The 26,183-nt window shown below is 40.7% G+C and overlaps 1 protein-coding gene across 5 annotated transcripts in view; it reads right to left on the reverse strand.

The window, feature by feature from the left end:
- Window positions 1-468: 468 nt before the first annotated feature.
- The window catches only part of SORCS1 (sortilin related VPS10 domain containing receptor 1), a 590,775-nt gene continuing 565,060 nt past the window's right edge, over window positions 469-26,183 (reverse strand). The window contains exons 24-28 of one of the 5 annotated variants that reach the window (XM_025396365.1): window positions 24,336-24,435; window positions 6,159-6,264; window positions 5,881-6,041; window positions 4,387-4,448; window positions 4,005-4,292 (exon numbers count right to left, since the gene is read on the reverse strand). In XM_025396365.1, coding sequence (XP_025252150.1) covers window positions 4,417-4,448; window positions 5,881-6,041; window positions 6,159-6,264; window positions 24,336-24,435 — 399 coding nt within the window. In that variant the 3' untranslated portion in view covers window positions 4,005-4,292; window positions 4,387-4,416. Of the gene's footprint in view, window positions 4,362-4,386; window positions 4,449-5,880; window positions 6,042-6,158; window positions 6,265-24,335; window positions 24,436-26,183 lie in introns of all 5 variants that reach the window. The other 4 variants (XM_025396364.1, XM_025396366.1, XM_025396369.1 and 1 more) reach the window with 4 other exon arrangements.

The following is a 26,183-nucleotide window of genomic DNA, read 5'->3' on the forward strand; positions in this document are numbered from 1 at the left end:
ATGTCCACGGAGAAATGCCACTTACATAGGTGAGCCACAGGGCTGAAAAGATGGATCCAGTCTATCACGTTATTTCCTGCTAACTTTAAATCAAATAGTTGGGACTCTTGGGGAATGACTCACCCATAGTATTTGGAAAGGCAGAGCTGGAAGGGATCTTCTTCCAAATTATATGCATGAGAGCACTAAAGCTCTTATCTGTTAAAATGATTTGCTCAAGGTCACACAGCTGGCATAGCCAGAGGCGAACTCCTCTTTCCTGATTCCAGGTTCACAGCTGTTTTTACTCATCTGCTGTTTTTTACCAATCCCCATGTTTCAGTTCATTCCATGCAGGTTTGGTCTTTTGGTAATCACAAGGTTATGAACAAATTTGAATGAGTTTATGAGTTTGTTCCCCATTCATAATTTCTAATTCTGAACTAATAATAATGAGCATGTACTCATTCTAAAATAACCAGTTTGGACTAATTTTTAAATCAAAGTAATTTAATAAACAGATATTATATAGTTAATTGAAATGCAGGTAGAATTCAGGTAGTACATACATTCTGCCTTGTTAGTGAAAAAAAAAAAACAGCAAAAAACCTCAAGCCTGTGGTGTTTACTATTTCTTATGCAATTAGCCTCTATGAAATCCTATACATGCAACACTTCTATATTTAGAATGAACACCAAGGGTTTAGGATTAAAAAAAATACCTGAGGCAAAGACTTTAGAGACATTATCTGTTTAATAAATATGATTGTAAAAGCAATAAACAAGAGCAATTATACATTACACTACATAGTATTTAACAAAAAATACATCAAAAAAGTCATTTTAAAATTAGAAGTAGTTCCAATACTATAAGAAAACTTTCTTTTTTTTTTTTTTTTACATTGGCTTCCTATAAAAATAAGTCGGCAAATGAGAGATTTCAATGCTCAGTTGGATTCCTGGAAAACACAGAACAGCTGCCAAGCACCCCATTGCTCTCAAAGTTGCTGTTTGGAACTTCTGAAAAAAAGCAAAGCAAACCTCTGCATTTTGGACAGTGAATCCAATTAAAAATAAGGCAAGGGAGAAAGTGTTGCGTGGGTGGTTCAGGGTAGAACATGCACAGTTTGCCTTCTGGGATTTTGGAAAACGTTGCAGTATTGGATTTTTAGCTTGCCCTGAATCTTAGCTTCCACATACATTACTCCCTACACATTCCTCTGACCTTAAGCCCACCAAACTCCTTGTGTGTTTGCACCTGCGATTAGTGAGTAGGTAGGCACTTAGGTCCCTCCCATTTGTAGGCTCTCATTACTGCCTTCTCTTTGTGAGTCAGCCGGAATGGCCTAGTACAATGGTTCTCAAACTTTAGTATGTATCACAATCACTGGGAGGGCTCGTTAAAATAGATGGCTGGGCCCACTATCACTTAGCAATAGAGAACACCACTACTCATCCCCTAGAGTTTCTAATTCAGTAGGTATGGAGTATGGATCCAGAATCTGGATCTCTAACAAGCCCAAGTGATGGTGATACTGCTGATTCAGGTACCACACTTTGAGAACAACTGGCCAAGGTCATAAGAACAATGAGGTCCTCCTCTCTGAGCAGCACCTTGCCTCACTAATCTCCTACAGATGGGAGGAAGCTTTGAGGAGAGGCACATGAGGATCCTGGAGATGCTAGATCTCTAGCTGGCCATCTTTGGTCACTTTCCAAAATGCCAGGCATCTCATGTCTACCTCTATTTTTAATTAGGATTTACAGCCCATTCTTCCCTATGTCTTTCCATTCATTTATTTCTTCAACAAGTAATTTTCATACTACTACTCTAGGCAAGGCACTGTGCTAGAATAAGAGTGTTATTCCTTTTTCATACTTTTCTAATTAAAATGAATTGAACTGCAACTCTGAGGACTCCCTGTGCTGGTCTGAGTGAGCCTCTTTTGGTTTTCCAACACTTTGTCTTCTAGATTAAATTTGGGAGGCTCCAACTGAAGAGGATCAATGAGGATGTTTCCTATGAGATAGGAAGCCTGGCAGGTTGGGGATCAATTGAGTTCTACAAATAGGTGGCTGCCTCAGGCCTAGCCCATTTCCCAGATTCATATGGGGTATCCTCAACCATAAACATCTCTGCCTGATAAACTTCTGACAGCAGCTTTGCTATTCTTTCTGTGCCTGAACTACATGAAGTCATGGACATCAGGATCTTTAGGACACCCTCATTATCACCAGGGCCTGGGTTATACACTGTTGGCTTAGGGACATAGCAAAGAAGGAGGCTAAGCGTACTAAGAGGTTTATCAGAACTTCTTTCTCCTATAGTTTATAGTGGTCTCTGCCCAGTCGTAATACTAAAGGGGCCTCTGCTGAACAGGCTTTTGTCTCCCTTTTTCTCTGGGCCTTCTTTCATGATTACCCTGGGGAAAACTGGGGTTTCTTCATGCTTTGTGCCAATCTTTTTTGACAATCAGCTAAATTTTCTCCTTTATACAGACATAAATCTTTCCTTTAATGATACTACGATACTCAGAGGTCAGAGAGCACACATGAAATCACTGGGATCATTCTAAATAATCAAACTCTCACCCTAACGTAAGATAATTCCCCCATTTATTCTCTCAGACTGTTTGACACTCTTAAACACAAAGTCCATTAACCTGTTTCTCCTTCTAGTTAAAATCAGTTTTATTTCACAAACATTTCTATTCTATTGTGAGAGTGGAAATACCGGGTAACAGCAACCATCACAGGAGGAAACTGCCCTGCAAAACTGTCACACATTCAAAACATTTCTCACAAGAATCTTCTGGAATCAGATTGCACGAGATTTTTGTTAAGGTGTGAGAACACCACAATTCATCTCTATGCTTTCTTTTCCAAAGTACATGGCCAGGTTTGAATTGCTTTGCATATATCAACTCTTTCACATACAGTATACGTTTGCAGGTGGGAAAAGGCGGGGATATTTGAAAAAGGCAGGTTCTAGAGGAAAAGACAAAGATACATGAAACTGAACCCTGCTGTGCAGGATGCAGTAAGGTCCATGGGCACAGAAGCTGGCATGCTTGGGAATGTACAAAACTGACAAAGGGCTCAGAAACTTGCGAGTGGTGGAGGCAGGGGCGGCAGAGGCCAGGCCAGTATTTAGGAAACATCAGGGTTAATGTCCAGAATCTAGCAATATGTTTGGGAAGAAAAATTAAGAACAGTTGAAGGACAACTTACTTGGGGTTTGGAAGGAAGACATTCAAAGATATCAACAGATCAGGGTCACACATGGATGACAAACAAATGTGAAGACAGGACAATGGGTAACTAATGGGATTCCATTTCCTACTGCAGTTGGGGCAGGAGTAGGGAAAGCTGCAAGGGGAGGCAATCATGGTGGAAAGAGGTGAACAGGAAACCGAGGTCCGTTTCTGACATGCTTTGCCTCCCTGCCTTCCTTATTCTACCGGCACAAAGGGATCTTCAACTCGCATCTTTGTTCCTGTGGCCACAGAGAGTGCAGAAAGCAGCCTCGTGGCCACTGCTGACCAACAGAGCTACCAAAGCTAACTTAGAAGGGAAATGACAATATGGAAAGTGGAACAGAGAAACAGCTCAGGGTTTCAAACTCCTGTGCATGTCTTTGTGTCTTATGAAAGGAGCTGGGGTAGCTAATCCACCCATCAGCCTTTAATGCTAAAATAGCTGATAATCTGGAGCCAAGAATATTTCCAAAAATACATGCAGATTTCCTTGGCCTATATATGTTATGAATTTTCTACAAACACGACCGATCAGAAAAAAGAGAGAGGAGAAGAAGAAAGAGGGAGAGGGGAGTGTTTTCCATTAAAATAGAGCACCTGTACACTGCCCCTCCAGACATGTTCTCAGAGTATCATCCACATGCACAGGCTTAAAGCTAAAAACCCTTGTTGTCTGTGTCTGAAGAATTAAAAAGTCCCGATGCAGTGAGTGTTTGTTTGTTTGTTTGGATTTTGATTGTTTATATTTTATGTTTTGTTTTTGTTTTGTTTTTTTACTGGCGTCCTCCATTCAAACATTTACATAGGTAGGGATTTCTTTTGTGCTTTGATTCTCAGCAACTATGGAAATACTTCCTGGCAAAACAGGAAACAGAACAACAAAGGAAAGAAAAGAAACACAAAGTTAGTGGTCATGAAGGATGATGTACTTGACAAGAGCGAAATTCTTTCCTGATCAGCAGGTCGCCTGTAGCCTTTGGGGGTTTTCCTTAAATTGCATACTGTGCCCCAGCAGATCCCCGCTTTGGCGTTGAAGGCGGAGTGGCGTGTCTTGCTCTTTGCAATCGGAGAGATGAGTCACCAGGTTGAGTAGAAGGGGAGGGAGGGGAGGGTAAAGCTACTCTCCTAAGAGAAAACGTGTAACACTTACTCATTTAATGACACTGGAAAGGGAAAGGTGTCAGAGACTTTGCAATGTGCTGCGATATCTTCCTGGTGAAGGAGGAATTACTACTTTAATAAAGCAAGTAGAGGCTGTGCTTCATACCCTACGGAAATGCAGCTGAGAACCAAATGATCCCAAAACATGCACTTAGAAGCTTTAGGAATGAGTAGCCAGGGTGAATGCCTCTCTGGACTTGAAGACAGAAAAGGCTTTTATTCTTTTTAACCCCAAGCAATTACACATTTATTACCTTGTCTCCTCAAATAAAAGAAAGTGCACTGTGAAAATTGGACACCAGATGTGACTGCAGTTATCATTATCTATGATAGGAACCAGTCACTGCATTTAAATTTCCCCTTAACACAGCCACAGACCTTTCCCATATTCATTTAAAGAGGGTTATGTTTCCATTTACATACTCATTGTTTTCCAAGTAAGATTAAAAATTGTATGTAAAGGCCTTCTAGGTCTTTATCACATTAGAGTGGAGCATGAATAGTTATATAATAATTTATTCACTGTTGCCAGCAATGCAGGATCTAAATGTAAACATATAAGGCTTCAACTCCTAACGCCAACAGACAGGAGGAACCAAAGAGAGAAATGGATCAGCAATAGTGGCTTCATGGGTTTGCCTAGCTTCCTGGAAAATTTCTTCTGCAACAAATAGCAGAATTTAGCAAGTGAACGTCAGATTCTCTATACCTCATTGTTGGATTCCCGTGCCTACTTCACGGGCAGAGAGAGCACCAATGAAATATGACAAAGTCCATTTGACAACTTCTGGTAAGGGACAGTCAAAAAAGAGGAAGAAATTTGCTAATCTGCTCTGTAATAGTCTCACCCACCAGTGGTCTCTCTCAGGATTGCTCCACTCCCTGGATGTCTGCAAACTTTATGCCTCTTGTCCTCAATCTTAGGTTCCAAATCTCCTGAGGGAAAGTTCCTAGACTACTAATAGATGTAAAAAAAAAAATTCCCCGGATGATCAGGCTGGCCACTCTCATTATGTCACTCCTCTACTGGTGTTCCGGAGCAGTCTGTCCTCCTTAGGGCTGTATCCAGTTGAGGTTACCACGTTTCATTCTAGTCAATACATATCGTGTCCTGCAAACCCTGCCCTGCCCTCTGGTCCACCAGCCCTAGCCTCTGAGGCCTCTCCTTCTTATACACTATTAAAGCAAATGCTTTTCTGTTTGCCCATAAACATATAACATTTTAACATTTTAAGCCCAATATTTTAGGGAGGGTTTTGCAAAAGGAGGAATAAACTAATGAGAGAAAAAAACTAGATAGAAGCAAGAGGTTTGTTTTTCCCCCATCCCAATGAGAGGAAGCAGGGAAAAAGCCATCTTAGCTGTTTCTCTCAGGGCTGTTAGAGCAGAAGAAAGTGGTTATGTCAAGCCAGAAAGGGGTTAGAGAGAGAGTCAGCCATTGCCTACTCAGCTGAACAGCTGGTGGCTACTGGGAATCATTTACCTATGAGCTGGGATTCCACCTTCTCATCTATAAGCTGGCCAGGCCTCCTTAGTTCAGTCTGAGGGACATTGGGCCTGCTTTCAGAGTGACTGACTGGACTGATCATCTCTTGTTCTTTCTCATTCTGCATCTGGGCATAAACATTAATCCCCGGGATCTTCCTAAAATATTAATAGAAACCATCACTGCTGTGCACATCACTGTAACACATGCTTCTGAACCTGTCAGGGAGAAGGAAGAGGTCAGGGGTGGGGGGACGTGGAGGGAGGGACACGCACCTTTTAAACTTGTAGATGACGAACACCGCCAGCCCCACAAACACCACTGAGAGCAGCATCAGCATGGCAGATCCACTGTGGGTTGGAGTGAGGTCCACCAGGGGGGCTGGGGAGGGGAAACAGAGCAGAGAAAAATGAGTAGAGAACTGGGCAGGTGAGACACTATGAGAGGTTCAAATGGTTCACACGCAAGCATGGTAAGTCCCGGAAAACCATGTGGGGTATACACACAAGAAGCACGTCACATGACTGACGTGGGATGCATCTAAGCCCACCCCTACTCCCACCCCAAATGTTCCTGCTCTGCAGCAAAGCAATGAAAACTACAGACCCCAGGGCCAGGCTGTCTGTATTCAAGTCCCACTCTAAGTAGCTATGTGGTCTTGGGCAAGTTGCTTCACCTTAATGTACCTTATGTGGTAAAATAATAACAATGGTATATACGTCACTGGGTTCTTATGAGGATTAAGTGAGCTAGTGTATGTCAAGCATTGAGAAAAGTGCCAAGCACATGGTAAGTCATGTAATTACTAGATTTCATTTCTACTGCTGCTAGTATTATTATCAATCAGTATTTATAATAATATAATAATTGTATTTTATTATACTCTGAGTGTAAACTTTTTCCACAAAGCAAAACAGATTGCCACTAAAACCACCTGCAGGAATATATTTGTGAATTCAACCACCCCCTCACCCCTACTCCAGTAGTTGTCATGTGAGAAAAATAATTGGAAAGTTGTCATACATGAGAGAAAGAAAAGCAAAGTGATGGAGCATGCTTGTATTTCTGCACACAGGAAAGTGATGGCCAAGTGAATATTTCACAAGGCCAGCCGCTGACATGCTGAAGGAGGGATATGCCACCTGTTTGGGGAATTGTCTCAACAATTTCCCAAAAGCTCTGACAGCCCTCACCAAGATGCTCCAGCCTCTCAAATACAGTGAGTTTTTCTCCCAGACAAAACAGAAGCCTCTGCCTCCATAAAAGAGTCTCCCTCCCTGAGTTTCGCCTTAAAGCGCAGTCTGGAAAACACTTCTCTCCACCTGTACACCTTCTGCCATCTCACAGTCAAACCTGTTGTACCTGTAGACTTTGCAATTAATTTCTATCCTCTTAAAAGCTGACATTTTGCAAACGTAGCGTAGCTCACGCATAAAAGACAAGCCACAGGTACTCCAGGGAAGCCTTGGTGCTGACCTTTACCTTCCATCAACTTAAGCAAACCCTGATACCCAGAAATACAGGTGACCTTTAATCGCCATTTTCTGTGGTTTTCTCTGGTGTGAGCTGAGAGGGCAATGTTCTAGTCACCCAGGTAAAAAAGTTCAAGAATAAGTGACTATAACACTGATGGTCTCAGACAAGATTCTCAGTTGCTTCTGCTCTATTTTTTTCAGGATTACATCTCAGCCACTCTGTATTGATACTGGAAAGCATATTGCATCTAATCACATAGTTTTGGTGAAAAATGAAAATAGTCATTTCAGGAGAGTTGGCTTTCAGGAGGCACTGAATATAAGGAACCCCCCACTATTTTCTCTCCCCTGTAAGTCAAGCATCACCTCAGTTTTGAAATGGGAGTATGTGAGTTTGTGTGTAAAGATGAGGTGGGGGGGGGGTGTCCCACTGACGTGAAACATCCAAGGCAAATTTTCTTTTGGTTCAAAATTAGGAAAGAAAGCTCTCAGTACCATCGGTAGAGACGTCCAGAAATTCTTCAGAACTCACCATGCAACTGGTAGGATGTCATCAGGGGAAGAGAACACCTTCCATTTGTCATAGACATTATCACAATTGATTTTCACAAATGGAAGGCAGTGATTATGATCCCATTAAACAGATAGCAATGAAGTTCTCATTGGTTAGCATTGTTTTAAAAGGACTTAGAACTTACTAGTAAACGGAAGAACTAAGACTTGAACCCGAATCATCATATACGCACGTGCGTGCGCGCACACACACACACACACACACACACACTTTCTATATACTCAATCCTGGGCTAATTTCAGTAAAATATATATTTCTGAGGATGGGGATTAGGACTAAGACTATAGCACAAGAAGCAAATTAACAACTGGCACAAGTTAAAATATTAAGTTTTAAAAGGAGCAGTAGGAATAATAAATCATGTACTCTTAAGTTTGGAAGACAGGTATATGTACACATATATGCATACGTGTGTGTATGTGTATGGATATGTGTGCATGCAACCACACACACACACACACACACAGAGAATACAGAAATGAAGCCTCTTGTATCTACCACCCAGCTTCAACAACCATCAACTGACAGCCAATCTTATTTTATCCAGTTCCCACAACCTCCAACCACTGGATTATTTTGAAGTAAATCTTGGAAAACCTACAATTTAACCACCTGTAACTCTAAAAGATCTCTCTCTCTCTCTCTCTCTCTCTCTCTCTCATTATTAGCACAATACCATCATCACATCAAGGAAATTATATTAGGAAGATGTTTTAAAGGCAATCTTCTAACACAAATCCTTCATTTTTCAGGGAACAATGGAGGCTCAAAGAGGGGCCACAGATGATTGGAATGGTTAGAGGTTGAAATAAAGCTAAACTTTTCACTCCCAGCTAAATGCTCTTTCAGCATAACCAGAATACCAGTGATATGAAGCAACTAAGAATACTGAGCTTGCTTGAAAAGGTTGACATTTGAAATAAATGGAAAACTAAGAGAGAAAATTACTTTGTCCAAGCTGTCAGCAACACAGAAAGCAAACTCGCATATGCACACACACACACACACACACAAATGAACCTTTTCCCTTCTCTTTCCTTCCTCCTATCTCTCCCCATCCCCAGGTTAAGTCTTTCAATTCTAAATCATTTACACTTAAATCATCATGCTTCAACAAGCAGCATTAACACTGTTAAGTAATTAGCATATTATTCTGGGAAAATGAACTTCCGTATCCCAGTTCTAAAATGTGTGTTATCCTTTCGCCCTCCCCATCTCTGCATCAGTCAGTCACTTCTCAGAGGCAGGAAGCAGGAAGCAGGAAGCAGGAAGCAGTCAGCAGCAGTGGCCAGAGACTGACTACCACTGCCCTCTGTGTTCTGTGGGTGGCTTCTGTTTGCTGATCTGTGCCTGACTATAAACAGACCTATTATTGCTCCACACAACAGCAGCTGCATTTCTTAGTTTGCCCAACACTTCGGTGCATTTGTGTGTGTTTTGCTGAGGAATGGAAACTTGTGATAAATGGGCTTTAGCTTGTTGTGTGGAATTAGCATACATTAATCCCTTTCCAGTTGCAGCTTAAACAAGGTAGACGTGTAGGAAAAGTGCTGAGCAGTTTTTTGCCATTATTCATGCACAAAGTAAAACATGGATACAAGCAGTTCTTCCAAGTGACTCAACATTTCTAAGCCTGCGTACTTGCACATATCATTTCTAAAATCCTTTGAGGAGTTTGGAAATGCATTGAATTTTTATATTTTATTCACGAGGACCTGGGATGATAATAATGGGAACACTTACAATAATAACAACAATTTTCTTGTGAAAAGTGATTGCCATGTAGTAAGTGCTAAATAAGTGGTTATAGTAGTATGTATGAGAACAAATTCAAAATTCCACCTTTGGGGTTCAGAAATGATATGATCCCTTTTCAGAATCAGACCTGGCTCCGTCACTTATAGATTAAGTGACTTATATTAAATCTCAGTTTCCTCATCTGCAAAATGGAGATGAAACTAGTGTTTGGTCTAGAAAGTCGTGAGATTAAAATGAGATGGAATTTATAAAGCACTGTCATAGTATTTGGGACAGACTGCATGCCCAATATTTCTAACCTTGTCATTTTAATGCTATCGTATTTCTGAAAGTGTATTCTTCTACAGAAAAAAAATCCTGAAAACTGATGACAGTTCTATGGTGAGATAATTTGGGGCAATGATACATACAGCATTCCTCATGTGGAGATTCACAATGTACATCAGTATTTTAAAGGGTCACAGCAGCCCTTGCAGAAAAGAACACATTGAACTTTACCATAGTCTTTCATAAACTCATTTGACCACAGACCCTTTGCAGAACTAGGTTCCATGTAACACTCTAGGAAATGCCTCTCCCCAGGCACTGCTTTCCCTGTTGCTGCAGTTTTTTCGTTTTATTTTGTTTTTAGATGAAATCTTGCTTTGTCACCCAGACTGGAGTGCAGTGGCATGATCTCGATTCACTGCAACCTTCTCCTGTGTTCAATCAATTCTCCTGCCTCAGCCTCTCAAGTAGCTGAGATTTCAGGCACCCGCCACCACGCATGGCTAATTTTTTTTTTTTGTACTTTTAGTAGAGTTTGGGTTTCACCATGTTGGCCAGCCTGGTCTTGAACCCTAACCTTGAGCGATCCACCTGCTTTGGCCTCCCAAAGTGCTGGGATTACAGATGTGAGCCATCACACCCTGCCCCCCTTGCTGCAGTTTTGCCCTTTGCTTGGTTTATCTCCAAGTTTTAAGGTCAATAACATGGTAGCATCACCCAGTGAAGCCATGCAGAATAATCTTATTGTTGTCCAGTGTTCACTTTCATTCTATCAAAAGGACTTTCCTGGAGAACTGCTACTTGCACTATGACCCCGAAACTTTCAACTCTAATTCTAATCCAAGAGAGTTAGTGTTGTCAGGATGTTGCAGAAGTAATTTACCATACCTTGATTTTCTTTTTTCCTCTCCTGACCCCAAAGTAGATCAATTCAGGTTTGAGTTACATGCCTTGAATATCATGAAATCCATGTGGTCTGAAATATTTTTTAAGAATTACAGTGATATGGGAATAGCACAGAGAAAGTTTATGCAGAATGCAGAATGGGCAGAAAGGCTTCTATTTACAGAGAACTCTCGGTTGTCCAATGGGCCTTTCCTCCATTTAGAAACAAGTCCAATCATGAGAGTCTTAAAGTTTGCTACGTTATTGGTATAAAGCCACAAGACTGCAGACCAGACTAGGTGGGAATTTCCAGGGAAGCCTCTTGTTAAAGTAGCCAATTGGGAGGCCATTAGACTGAGGCAGCTCTGGAGTCCTGGGTTCCTATGTAAGCAAACCAAAATCCAAGTAAACAGTCATATTCTAGGAAAACGAAACTTAAGCTTAATCAATTAGAAACCACTAACTAAAATGTAATGAGGGACTTTCTACTAGAATGATCCAAAGAAGGCTATTGCTCTGTTTTAACCAATCAAATATTTTCTTTGCCTAGCTTTCATCTTCACCCCATAAAAGCTTCATGCCTTTTAGGGAGCCTTAAATCAACTGTGGTCTGGTGCTAACTGATTAATGAATCATTATTTGCTCAAATAAACTCTTCAACATTTTAATGTGTCTCAGTTTATCCTTTAGTAGCTCTAATGACTAGTGAAGCATTGTTTCTGAATTTAAACTGAGGGTGAGTCTTCAGTAATATCCAGTGACAGGGAGTTGAGGTCACTTAGCCAAGTAATGACAAACATCAGTAACTCCAAGAGCAAGCATCATCATAATAGACAAGAAGAGAAGAATGACTTTTGGTTTTCTAGGGTTGGAAGGTGATGATTCCTGGCTATTATGTGAAATATTCCTCAAAGTGTAGTTTATGGACTACCTGAATCAGAATTACTTGGAGCACTTGTGAGAATATTGCTTCCTAGGCTTCACTTGAAAAAAATATGTATAGTCCAAAAAAAATTAGCCGGGTGTGGTTGCGGGCACCTGTAGTCCCAGCTACTCAGGAGGCTGAGGCAGGAGAATAGCATGAACCCGGGAGGTAGAGCTTGCAGTGAGCCGAGATTGCGCCACTGCACTCGAGCCTGGGAGACACAGTGAGAATCTGTCTCAAAAAAAAGAAAAAAAAATGTATAGTCTTTGAGAGTAGGTCTCCAAAATCCATATATGTGACAAGGTACACGGGTAATTATTATGTATAACAGTTTGAGAATACTGCATAGCAGGCCCCAGCTATTCTCACTTATAAAACTTCCAGTCCTGTCTTTAGGGCATGCCTGACTTTTATATTCTCTGGATCACTAAAACAAAGCAAAAATACCACCCCCCACACACACAAAAATGTGCCCCTTTGCTGTTGATAGTAGCTCAATCTGGTGATGACTCCAGAAGAAAGTTTTTTAAACTACCTAAAAGCATCTCAAATCTCCCCTAAGTGAGCAGTCAGCCTCGTGTAGATATGGATTACATTGCTGGCTCAATCCTCTACCCTTCTCTATGTCTAAGCCTTGTGCAATGAGTTTGAAACTTGTCTCACCAAGAGGTAAAATCTGTTTCTTCATGCCTTGAATCTGAGCTATCATTATAATCTGCATGTGGCAATGGAATGCAATGGAAGCAATGGTGTGCCTCTGCTTTTTCTCTTGGAATTCTACCACTGCCATGTGTGAGCAAGCCTAGAACAGTCAAAGGATGAAAGGCCATGTAGAAGCCAGGTTAATTATTCTAACCAAGGCATGCTAGAGCAGCCTGCAGGCAGCTGACCCATAACATGTGAGACAGACCAGCCAAGATCAGCAGAGCTCCCTAACCAACAACCCATAGCTAATTGCAGACAGACTAGTGACCATAGGTAAGACTAGATGCATAAGCAATAATAAATGCTTACTATTAAGCCACTGAACTTCTAGGTGGTTTGTTACATAGCAATAGCTTATTTACTTTCCTCAAAAGTCTCTTTCAATTGGCTAAACTTTCAATTGCCAATTATTACCTTTGGGCTCCACATTAGCCAATTTTTGGTATAGACTTCTATCCCCATTCTCAGGGTGGCAGAGTAAAAGTAAGAAGACCATACGTATTATTTTCGAAGAATAAGACACTTTAAGAATGAAAGGGGGTGCTATTAAAGCTTACGCTGATACAGCATAGATAACCCAGGACAGTCCTGATCACTCCAGGTATAAGACATTTGGTGTCTAAAGGGTAGCTTGTCCTATGTTCTGGCATCTTCTCTGTATTTTACATGTGTTATGCTTCCCCTTTCTTTCACTTTTTTTTTTTTTTTAACTGATTTCTCTTGACTATCTGCCTTGCCTTCCCCTGGGAAACCATTTCTGATGCATGTTTGTGCCCGTTTCTGTTCATCTGACTGTTCCTTGCTGACCATTCTCTGACCAAGAGTTTCCATACATATCCTCTAGCCTGACTAACTCAGTCTAGTTACCCTATGGTAATTTCAGCCCCTTTTATGGTCTCCCATAATCTCAGAAAAAAAAGAAATAGTGAAGAAATAATTTATTAGAAGCTAGACCAGGCATGGTGGCTCATGCCTGCAATCTCAATGCTTTGGGAGGCTGAAGTGGGTGAATCTCCTGAGGCCAAGAGTTTGAGATCAACCTGGTCAACATAGCAACACCCTGTCTCTACAGAAAATAAAAATATTAATTGGGTGTGGTGGTGCGTGCCTGTAGTCCTAGCTACTCGAGAGGCTGAGGCAGGCAGATCTCTTGAGCCCAGAAGTTTACGGCTGTAGTGAGCTATGATGTGCCATTGCTCTCCAGACTGGATCACAGAACTAGATCCTGTGTCTAAAAAAAGCCAACGAGTAACCTCATTGCTGCACCCTGATAGGTAGATGAAAATATCACATTTAATCATATTGTGGGGAGGGATATATTTAGATATATACCTACATGATAAATCCATTATTGTTTATAACACCATAATGATTAAATAACTATGAAAAGTCACTGGGTCTATGTATCTGTGAAACTACCCAATTACTTGAAGATAAAAACATATATTTATTTTGGGGGAAAAAAAAAAGGAAGAAAACTATTGGTACCACAGCTTTGCTTAAAGAAGACTTGTAAATGATTACTATGTAGATAATACGGTGACCAGAAATTAAAGAGACAGATAAACTTCTTGGCTGTGGAAGAATTTCACCAGTACTAATTTCATCCCTAAATGGAAAATGTTATTGCAACAATTTACTTCTCTTTACAGTTCAGCGTTCCACAACTCCTATTTGGCATCTGCATCCATAATGTTGTGGCTTAGATTATACTGTAGGTTTCTAAAGCTTCTTGACGAATGGTAATTCTCCCTTCAAGTGGAAAGTCTTTTTCTCAATGTGAAACTGTAGTGCAGAATTCATGATGTATCACGACCTAGGCTGAAATTTGAAGTTTCTTATTCCCTCCCAAATTTACTCATAACACATCCAGTGGTAGCAACCGAAGCCTGCAAATATTAATTCTCTAATATCTCTATGATAACATCTTTTTATTACACCTGCAAAAGAAATTAAACCAGTCAGCAGCAGCCATAGAGGCCAAGATAACACAAGATAACAGTTTTATTAAAAAACCCACACATACCCTTGACAAAAGACAGTTTTCCTAAACCGAACAGCTTAAATAAGGCAACTGATAGACAGACAGGAGGGGATGGAAGCAATGTTCCTGTGTATCATTTTTGTCATGTTTTTTATTTAACTTGAGGTTTGAGGCTCTTCCTTTGATAAATATTAACTCTTTACCATTTTTATCACATGTATCCAGAACTCCAGATGAACAGTGACCAAACTGGAAAGCCCAGGATACGGCAACCTCTGAATTCTGAAATATGTACAGAAATATAGTGAAATGTAGCTGTATCATTTTATGCTCACACTGGCCCATGCACAGCATCTAGATAATATGATTTGTTTAACTCTCATAAAACTCATGGCTGTTCAATTACATCTGCCATTAAGATTCCAGTTCACACTTTAATCATGTTTCAAATGCTTCATGGCCACAGCTCTTGCCTGGCCTTTGTCATTCATCTAGATTATGGATTTAATATGCCCCAGATTCAGGGGTATGTTTCATTTTCTCCCCCTTACTCACTGTCATTTGCCCATTCTGCCAATTAGGTTAGCTCCAAATATTCCAAGAAATCAGATTTTAATGTTTATTACTAATTTCCTCCTGTACTTAATATCACAGACTCTTCTTGTTTAATTCATGCTTCTGTTTTAGTGGATGCCTTGAGTTGTAAATCAGATTTATTACTGGAGATAGTCGTTCACCTTTCCTTGTTATGCAGATGGATTTCTGTCTGTGAAAGGCTGGTGAACAGTGGTTGCTGAAACTGGTGATGAGGCCACCATCATAAGCATCATTAGGGGGAGCTTGCTAAAATTGAAGACTCCTGGCTCCTTGGGATTCTTCACTCTGTGTGGTGAGGCTTGGAAAATCTCTATTTTTATAAAACATCCTAAGTTAATTGCAATGTAAAGTCACGTTTGAGAACAACTGCTATTTACAGCAGATATCTCCCATCGTGAGTTGGAAAGAGTTTTCTAACTATGGGGTGGGGTTTCATGTATCTCAAATGCTTTGAGGGAACTAGTCAGCTCCCTGACTTTGTACTTTGAGCAGAAGTCCCACCACCCAAATTGCAGTTCATTTGCCCAGTACGTAACTCTTACGAAGCGCAAATAATCCCTAAAGGGTTGTTATTTGCTATTCAGGAGGTATCCATCTAGTTAGGCTTTTACCTTCCCAAATAAAAGGTCAGTGTTGCCCCTTGCTTACCCTCTTTTTACTTTCTGTTCTCATGGAAAACCTTACCTATTCTGCCTTAGAAGAGTCAACAGGTTTTCAGGTCATTCCCCACTCCCTCCTTCTCCCCACCAAATAAAAGGACTAAATTGACTCATGACCCAGGGTTCTCATGAGAACAAAGATACAGGGTTTGATAGAGCTTGAAATATTTCAACCAGCAATTAAGGCTTTAACGTATCACCTGTCAGTAGATTCCCCTCACCTGATTATCTGCTATGACATGGTAAACTAAAGCTCATAGTTGAATGCATATTCTGGTCCTAGTCTTCTCACCAGAGTTTCCACCCCCCATTTCCAGCTTCCTGCTGGGGTTTTTCACTTAATGTTTGAGGACATCCAACCTAACATGAACCACCAGATTTATCTTCTTTGACAACCAAAAAAAAAAAAAAAAAAAAAAAAAAAAGCTCCTCCTCCCAGGTCTCTATCTCGACTAAATAAAATTACCATATCTTGCAACTTGAGTTGTAAACTTCTGTGTGTAAACACTTTGTTAAAAAGAGAAATGATAATGGAGTTTTACCCAAACCTGTTATTAAAGGAAAAAAAAAACACCAAAATCCTTCTAGCAGCCTTTTTTTTTTCATTTTCCAAATTCATTATACCTTATAATCTCAAATTTGCATTGATAAAACTTCTTTTTTTTTTCTTTTTCTGTTTGAGATGGAGTCTCGCTCTGTCGCCCAGGCTGGAGTGCACTGGCACGATCTCCACTCACTGCAAGCTCCGCCTCCTGGGTTCATGCCATTCTCCTGCCTCAGCCTCCTGAGTAGCTAGGACTACTGGCACCGTCCACCACGCCTGGCTAATTTTTTTTGTATTTTTAGTAGATACGGGTTTTCACCGTGATCGCCAGGATGGTCCCGAATTCCTGACCTTGTGATCCACCCGCCTCAGCCTCCCAAAGTGCTGGGATTACAGGCGTGAGCCACCACACCCAGCATAAAATTTCTTCATTAGCACACAATGGATGATGGAAAACAAAGTTTATAATATACCAGCATATTATTTTTCCTGAATTGTATCCCTCTCCCTCTGCTCATAATTTTACCCTCAGTAAATATACTAATTATGAATATTTGAGGGTACATATCTAGAAGCCCCAATCCATGTCAGACAACACATAATTGTATACATAAACCATATAATCCCACCTTTTTGTGCCTTTGTGCCACCTGGCCTCTCAACCTGCAATGCTTATTTGCTCTCTTTTTGGTGAATTCCTGTTCAACCTTAAAGACTCGACTTTATTGAATCTTCTGCACAGAATATCTTTTCATTCTCCTCATGTAAAATTTAGTAAAGTCTCATGCAACTAGTATTTGTGCCTCAGGTCTAGCTAGCTCGGTGTGAGTGAGGGCCCTCACTCATCTCATATCCCCTGATAAACTATAGGTTTAAAGGAATAATTGCAATGTAAGGCATAGAGTCATGTGAAGAATAAGATGATAAATCGGAAATGGATCCTGCCCTTGAGTAAATTTCAAGTTACTAGAGGCAATGAGAAAGCTATTGGCATTTTAGGGATATTTTGTTAACAGCTCAGGTTTGTTTTTCCACAAGTAACTCTATGGATCAAATGGTTTGCGATGGATTCAGAGCCTTCCAGATTCTTGCTAGAAAAACTCTCTCTAAAATGTCATCATAGCTGTTTTATGTTTTTGTTTCTGTTTTGAGATGGAGTCTCAATCTGTTGCCCAGGCTGGAGTGCAGTGGCACGATCTCAGCTCACTGCGACCTCCGCCTCCTAGGTTGAAGTGATTCTCGTGCCTCAGCCTCCCGAGTAGCTGGGACTACAGCTGCATGCCACCATGCCTGGCGAATTTTTGTAATTTTGACATAGATGGGATTTCACCATGTTGGTCAGGCTAGTCTCGAACTCCTGACCTCAGGTGATCCACCCACCTCATGCTCCCAAGTGCTGGTATTACAGGCATGAGCCAGTGCACCCAGCCCATTATTGTTTTTAAGACATATGATACATAAGGCCAGGGCAATTGCATACATGAGAGATGTGAAGAAGGTTTAGCTGGTTTGTTAAGGTGAAAAGGGTGTAGTCCAAGGTGTGTGACCACGAGCTATGACATGAAGTGAAGCTGCTCTGATACTGAAACCTTGTCTTCCAGCAGCCACAGCAATAAGATAAGGACCAGTGATTCAGTCTCTCCTGGTAACAGTCTCCTGCCAGTCCTTCTCCCATTCTCTCTCAGATCTCTCATTCTGGGACATAGAACCCCAGGAAGGATGGGCCCAATTTTCTTTCAGCTGCCCACTCCCCACAATGTGTATATAAACAATTACAATGTGTATTTAAAGAACACCTGCCGGGGCCGGGCGCAGTGGCTAGCCTGTAATCCTAGCACTTTGGGAGGCTGAGGTGGGTGGATCACAAGGTCAGGAGATGGAGACCATGGTGAAACCCAGTCTCTACTGAAAATACAAAACATTAGTTGGGTGTGGTGGCAGATGCCTCTAGTCCCAGCTACTTGGGAGGCTGAGGCAGGAGAATGGCGTGAACCCAGAAGGTAGAGTTTGCAGTGAGCTGAGATCGCACCACTGCACTCCAGCCTGGGCGACAGAGTGAGACTCTGTCTCAAAAAAAAAAAACAAAAAACAAAAAAACAAAAAAACAGAGATTCCCTAGATTCCCTAGATGCTTATTGTATAAATGAATGCAAATCTCCACTCACCAGTTATTTGAAAAGAAGTAGCATGTCTTGGAGACAGGTTCACAAATGAATAAACTGAATAAACTGGATCTGAAGGTTAACTGCAGGAATGGGATTTTAAATATATCTCTGCAAGCTATAAATTAGGCATGTAATTATTTATGAAAACAATATTTGTTAAGCACTTGATATGTGTAAGTTATTTGCTAGGTATAAGGATGAAGATGATATAAAGATATATGAAGAAGATGATATAAAGATATGATCACAAGAAATTAAATAGGAGTGATTCAAAAGGTGATGGTCATGATCATTATCATCATCAGACAGATAGAGATCTAAAAATCCATGTGATTTCAGACAAGGGGAAGATGTTGTCTAGGCAAATGTCTCTGGGAAGATGTCATGCAAATGTTGGCATTGAGCTGAGCCTTAAAGTACAGGTAGACAAGGGGAAATAGGTGAAGAAGTGGGGAGAAATATTCCAATCCGGAACATCATGAATAGAGGTACACTTTGGTCAAGACAGCAGTGCTTCCAGTCTAACACTAGCTTGATTGCTTTCTATTCCCTTTTCCAACTCTTTGCATTGTTTTTGCAACATCATAGCCTTTGTTTGCTAAACATGGATGCCAGCTGCCATCAGGTACTAAAAGTCAAAGGGAGCCACTCAGGCCATAACCCTCCCTCAACCTTCTGGATAACATGCTTTTCGTTCTCCCTTATTCTCATACAGGGTTAAGTCTCTCCTTTCTGCAAAGAGCATTTCAGAAACGTACCTGTCAGGAGTGGTTAGACCATTAAGAAAAACTGCCTGAAAACCAAGAAGCATAGGAATGGCTAGGAACAAAACGAGGACTACATTCAAAATTTAGCTCAGCTTAGATGCCACAGTTAATGAATTCCCACATGGAACATGTTGGTGGGTGGGGGGCAAACATACTCCAGTCTCTAATGACATTCAGGTATCTGCAAATGCTTTCCTTGTGTTCCCATAAAAGCAAATAGGGAACTGAATTTGAAAACCAAAATAAGGCTAGTAAATTCTTGAAAAGAGACAGTTCTTTTTCCTTGGAGACAAACCAAATTATGCATTTGCTTCTCTCACCAACAACATACTCTGGCTCAAACATTTTTAAAAGAAGGCTGCTGAACATCTGCTGAGCAATTAATGGGATGCAGCAGCATGTTGTAATGGTCCCTGGGAAGGTATTAGCAATCCTGCTTATGAGACATGAAATGTTGCTAACAATGGTTCTTCCTTTTTTTTTTTCCTTTGAATTTTTATTTTCCCCGGCCTACAGGGGGGATGAGAGAAAGAAATAGAGCTGAGGCGGAAGTTCTGCATCTAATACGCCTCCCCACTGTTTCTCTCTTTTTTTTTTTCAGGCTTCCTTCTCCTTCTCTTCCTAGCCACCCAAATATTAATGTGTTAATTTCAACCTAATAAAAGCAATTGTGGTGGCTCATGCCTGTAATCCCAGCACTTTGGGAGGCTGAGGCAGACAGATCACTTGAGCTCAGGAGTTCGAGACCAGCCTGGGCAACCTGGTGAAACCCTGTCTCTACCAAAAACACAAAAAATCTTAGCCAGGCATCGTGGCGTGAATCTATGGTCCCAGCTACTTGGGAGGCTGAGGAGGGAGGATGGCTTGAGCCCAGGGGACAGACGTTGCAGTGAGCCGAGATCACACCACTGCACTCCAGCCTGGGGCACTGGGTGAGACCCCATCTCAAAAAAAAAAAAAAAAAGAAAAAGAAACAAAACTGTGGTAAGTGTCTCAGCCCACTGATACCCTACCAAAGTGCCAAGCTTTCCATGAGTGAAAGGGGAATTCCCTGCACTGTTTTTTGTATATGTAGGGTCTCCTACCCTATTCAAATAGTTTTGTTTCTTTTTTTCTTTTAATCAGGTAGCTAGAGGTAACTTAGGAGCAATCACCAACAGGAAACAGATCCCAGATCCCTCACATATTTTACTTCCTTATCACAATTGTTGTTGCAGTTGACAGGTTTGTCTTTTGCATATGAAAATCGAGCCCTGAGTGACTGTGTTCCTGTGGACCCTGACACCTCTAATGCGTTATGATCAGCATAGCCAAACTTAGTATAGGAACAGTTTCCAAGACAAAGTTTCCAGTTTTTCCATTAACCCAGGAAATTATCTTTGTTTACTTACCAAACTGGAGCTACTTTTCCACATATAAATCTATATGTACTCCAGTTGCTGAACTAGCCATGACAGCAAACTCAATAATGCCAGTTGATCCGGTTTGGAATTACATAGCCGAAAGACCCTACTATCAAAACTAACAGGAAAGATTTCTACAATGGTTGGAAGTCAAATAATTTTCTCACTCTCTCGAAATTGGTCCAGGCTAAGATTGGGCTTTTACTTGGAAATGGACTTTTTTTTTTTTTCCTTTGGTGACTTTGTGTTACACACACCTATATTGCAAGGGGTTCTTCTTCATATCTCAGTGTGCATATCTGGGTCCCCAAATTATACCTCCCTTTTTTCAGTCCTTCTTCTCAGGAATCTCAGTCCTGCTTCCGAAACTCCTAGTTATATAATAAACTACAAACATGAATTGAAAACATTTTTCAGTTCTTCCAACTTTGCATTATCTTTTGCAATCTGGAGTTTTTACCAGTGGGATTAACGTCTCATGGTTATCAGGAACTGACTTCCTTTCCCACAGGGAGCTATAAATCCAAGGACCTTTGGATGCCTTTGCTGTATTCAGTTTCTCTGGCCAAGCCTACTGGCCAAACCAGTCTGAGCTAATTACCCACTTTTTGATCTCAGTATTTCAGCTTGATCCCAGCTCTAAACCATTTGTCACTGAAGAAAGTGTTCTTAAGTAACATTTAAAATAAGATTTCCTTTTTTTTTTTTTTACAACCCACTTCTCCCTAAAGTTAAATATGGTAACATATCAATCTTTTAAATTGTTTTAAATTCGCACATAACAATTATACATATTCATGGGGTACATAGTGATGCTGAGATACATAAGCATAGTGATCAGATCGGGGTAATTAACACATCCATCATCTCAATCATTTATCATTTCTTTGTGGCGGGAACATTCACTATCTTCCAAAACGATCTGAACCATCATTAGAGCATAATGCAATAATCGTTAAATAAAAACCAGACACAGATGGAAGAGAAGTATGGAAGGAAGAAAAAGAGTGAAATGTGAGTGGCCTCCAGAATTGAAGAATGGGAGAAGTAGGGTTAGTTCCAGGCCTAGCCTGACCTCCAATGCTCTCCTGTTCAACAGAGGGAGGCACTGTTTTCTGATACACCAAGCCTAAAGATAGTGTTCATTCAAAGGCTGCTTATGCTGTAAAAGCAAATTTTGCATCATGAAGGATAGAAAAGTTGGCCACATCCCTTCAAACCCAGACCTCAGTATGGCTTAGTTGTTTTAATTTCTAAACTCAAAGGGAACAAGTAGTGGCTGATGAAGTTCAGTCAGCTACCTAAACAGGCTCGATGGTCTGATTAGATTAAATAAATCAGTGAATCTTTTTAAACCGATGTTCAATGGTTACTTTCTATTCAGTTGACAACATTTGTCAGTGGCTCGGCTATCAGGATGACTATAACTCTTGTTTCTGGAATCATTCTCCCATACAACTAGTCACGTGTGCCTCTGCCATGTGCTAACCCCACTTGCCAAACACCAAAGCTCAACCTTCTGGGTAGGAAAGGGCCAGTCAAGACCATCAAATGCCCTAAGTTGGTCTTTTCTTCAGATAATTTTCACCAGCATATGATTCAGAAAGCGGCTTTGACCAACAATAGTAGTTTATGAGGGCAGAGACTCTGTCCCCAGTGTTGACAACATTGCTTGGCCCAGTGTAGGCAGGCACTCAGTAAGTGTCTGTTCAACGGATGTGTTAGGATGACAAGATGCAGAATAGGAATTGAGCCCTACTCAATCCTCCTGCTCCTTACAGTCATCTTTTTCAAGGGATGCTCTGAATCGTCATACTTCTGTTCAAAGGTCTCGATGGCTTCCCAGACCTTTGATGGCTTACTCGCTAAAGTAAGTAAAAATGGTGCATCCTGGCACGTTTTCACCCTCCACACCTCCATATCCCATGCTGAGTAACAGTGACTTTAAATAGTAGGATTGAAAAAACAACAAGAACAATAAAATCTTCCATGAAATCCAATAAAGAAAAAATATAAAATCCAAGAGGGTGAGAGGTCAGTGGTCAGCCTGCTTGGCCTTCCGCTAGACCTAGCAGTGCCTCGTGAAATCTCCAGGAAACCAGAGAATGGTGCTGGTAATAGCTACTTTTTATCCTCATTTATTTATTCAGCATGCCCAGAGCCCTTTAGGCTTTACTTCCTTGGTGCTTAGAATGACCTCCTGCATTTAATCCTATCCATCCTTTAAGGTTCTTCCTTGAAACCACTACTCCATGAAACAATACTGTATCATTTTGACAGGATATAACTCATCTCTGCTTTAAATTTCCTATACAGCTTTAGTTGCTAATAACAATAAAAATGAATTTTAAAGCTATCTTTCAGACACTATCCTAAGTGCGTTACCTGAATTAACTTAGTCTTCACACAATCCCACTGGCAGAGATGCTATTACCATCTCTGAGACACACAGAAGTTAAATGTCTTTCCCAGGATTACATAGTCAGTAACAAAGCCAAGATTGAAACCAATGTTCTGATTGGAAAAAAAGAATCCAAGTGCTTAAATATGTTACATAGTCTCTCTCTATATAAGCATGTATGCAGTTTGCTCATTGACTACTCTCCGCTGCCTGTTCTTCCCATCCCACAGTACCACTGCCATTGCTACACCGAACTTCCCCACACCACAACCAGGTTATAAGTTCTATGAAGACGAAGACCACTTTTCACAGGTGTTTGTACTCCATGGAGCACCAGCATGGTACTCTGCAAAAAAAAGTACTCAATAAACATTGTTAATTTATTATTAATATATCACAACAATATCTGTTCCTAAGTGCTTGTGTTATCATTGAAAACTATTCTAAGCTACTTGTGTTATCATCTATTCTAAGTTACTTGTGTTGTCATTGAAAACTCTCCATCAGCTTAGAAGGAGGATCCGCCATCCTCACCACCACCTTTTCAGGTGAAGAGATGGAAGCTCAATGACATTAAGTAAATTGTAAGATCCTGACCAATTCCAGGTTCAGTTCCTGGGTATGGCCCTGTACCACTCCTAAGTTCCTGCTATCTCTACTGCGTTACATTATCCTGAAACTTAAAGAAAGCAAATTATTTGTAATATGAATATGTTGAAAATAAGACTTTGCAGAAAGACCCCCACAAATGTATTTGTTAATGTTATTTTCAAGATTTCTGATGAGATAAATGAAGCATGCTTTCATGTGAGATGTATCTAAGCGGTTCACTGACAGTTTTTGCCAGAAACTAAGTATAAAATACTACCTTCTCACTGGGTCACCCAAGTTGGAGTGCAGTGGCGTGATCTCGGCTCACTGCAGCCTCTGCCTCCCAGGTTCAAGCGATTCTCCTGCCTCAGCCTCTCAAGGAGCTGGGACTACAGGCATGTGCCACCACGCCTGGCTATATTTTGTATTTTTAGTACAGGTGGGGTTTTACCATGTTGGTCAGACTGATCTCAAACACCTGACCTCAAGTGATTCACCCACCTCAGTCTCCCAAAGTGCTGGGATCACAGGTGTGAGCCACTGAGCCCAGCCAAAAGTGTCACCTTTTTCTGTTGTTTAACTGGTTCTCCATTGAGGCAGAAACACCAAGCAAGACAACGTTCAAGATCTGATGACTGATCTGATATTTGACTAGCACTGTTATCATCTAGCCTTTTTATGAGGAAGGAAGCACAGACTGGGATTCCCTTTGCCAGAGCCACCAGCCAGAACCCAGGGACATGGACACTGACCTGCTGTTAAGTGAGCAGCATGGACGAAGACTCGGACTCCTGGCTTCAGCTCGAAGTGTACTGAGTTCTGGTTGAGCTTGTGGATCAGCAATTCTGATATCTGAAAAAAGAAGCATAGTTAGTGCCACCAAAAGTGTTACACAGATTATAAACAAATAAGCTTAGAAATATTTACTATTTTCACTAAGGCATCACAATATTATACCCATGAGTTATATAAATAAGGTTTATATTAATTCCAGAATATGCAGATACAATTATTTTTAAGCATGACCTGTCTTTACGTGCTAATTGCTACAAAATAGGAGAAACTGTTAGTGAATGAAAATAATTACACTCTTTAAAAATTATTCTGAATGATCTTAGAAAATTTACCCCTAGTCTTTTGAGAGAACATTTGTTATGCATAAGGACTTAAAAGAAGTATATACAATTTACACATTCTGATAAGATTCATATATATTCATTTTACTTCCATTCTATTTCCCAAACCATGTGATTTTCACAAAACACTTTATGAATATTTATTGTATGGTAAATATAGTTCTGCTAAAATGTACAATTGAAATAAAGTACAGCTATAATGTAAGTAACAAATTGGCTAACCTTTATTTCATGCTTATAAATATTATCTAAACTGTACCTCGGGCTGATACACGGGTACTGGGCAGACCCATGGAAGTCTGGACTATGAAATATTTAACCCCAAGCATGGGACAAATAACTTCATTTGGGTAGAAATAGTGTAAGGTAAGGTTTTATGGATGAGGTAAACCTGTTCGTCTGTTTAGAGTAGAAAACCTAGCTCCATTTGCTGTTTCCTTTATAATTTTGAGGAATTTCTGAAAAGTTACGGGGATAACAACATCCCTATTATTTTATTATTATTATTATTTGAGACAGAGTCTCACTCTGTCACCAGGCTAGAGTGCAGTGGCACAATCTTGGCTCACTGCAACCTCTGCCTCCCGGGTTCAAGTGATTCTCTTGCCTCAGCCTCCTGAGTAGCTGGGACTACAGGCGTAAGCCAACACACCCAGCTAATTTTTGTATTTTTAGTAGAGACGGGATTTCACCATGTTGGCCAGGATGGTCTTGATCTCTTGACCTTGTGATTAGCCCGCCTCAGCCTCCCAAAGTGCTAGGATTACAGGTGTGAGCCACCACGCCCGGCCCACTCCTACTATTTTTATCTGGTCTGCTAGCCTTATTTTTAATATTCTAATAATCAATTTACTATTTTACTTAACATGTTATTTAAGTCTAATTAGATGCTTTCTGACCATCATTCTGCTAATTAAATTCTTAATTTTTTCCCTTTTCTATTTGTTGAGTTTTATTTACTCCAGTGAGTTGCCAAAATAACACCTTTAATCCCTTTATTTGTTAAGCAGGGCCTGATGGCTTAGTTTGGAAGCAGAGAGTCACCTGCAGAAGCCACTGATTGGTGATAGAACTGAACTGCCCCACAGATAAACTTCTCTCCTGAACAACAGGAACAGAGGATGACCATCACTGCCCAGTTGTTGAGCATCTGGGATCCAGTGCAAACCTAGCCTTTCAAATGTTATAATTTAGCAAACAATGCAGAAAAACAAGATTGTGAAAAAAGTATGCTGAAAACAAAAACAACTTTATTCTGTATATTAGGCTACTTCCTTTCTTGGGTGCTGGGAATCATCCAGAACGATCCAGGTGTACAGAAGTGGATTTCTGGCCGGGCACGGTGGCTCACTTTGGGAGGCTGAGGTGGGTGGATCACTTGAGTTCAGGAGTTTGAGACCAGCATGGGCAACATGGTGAAACTCCGTCTCTACTAAAACTACAAAAAATTAGCCAGGCATGGTG

The sequence above is a fragment of the Theropithecus gelada genome, chromosome 9 (assembly GCF_003255815.1).
Source record: "Theropithecus gelada isolate Dixy chromosome 9, Tgel_1.0, whole genome shotgun sequence".
NCBI classification, from domain to species: Eukaryota; Metazoa; Chordata; class Mammalia; order Primates; family Cercopithecidae; genus Theropithecus; species Theropithecus gelada.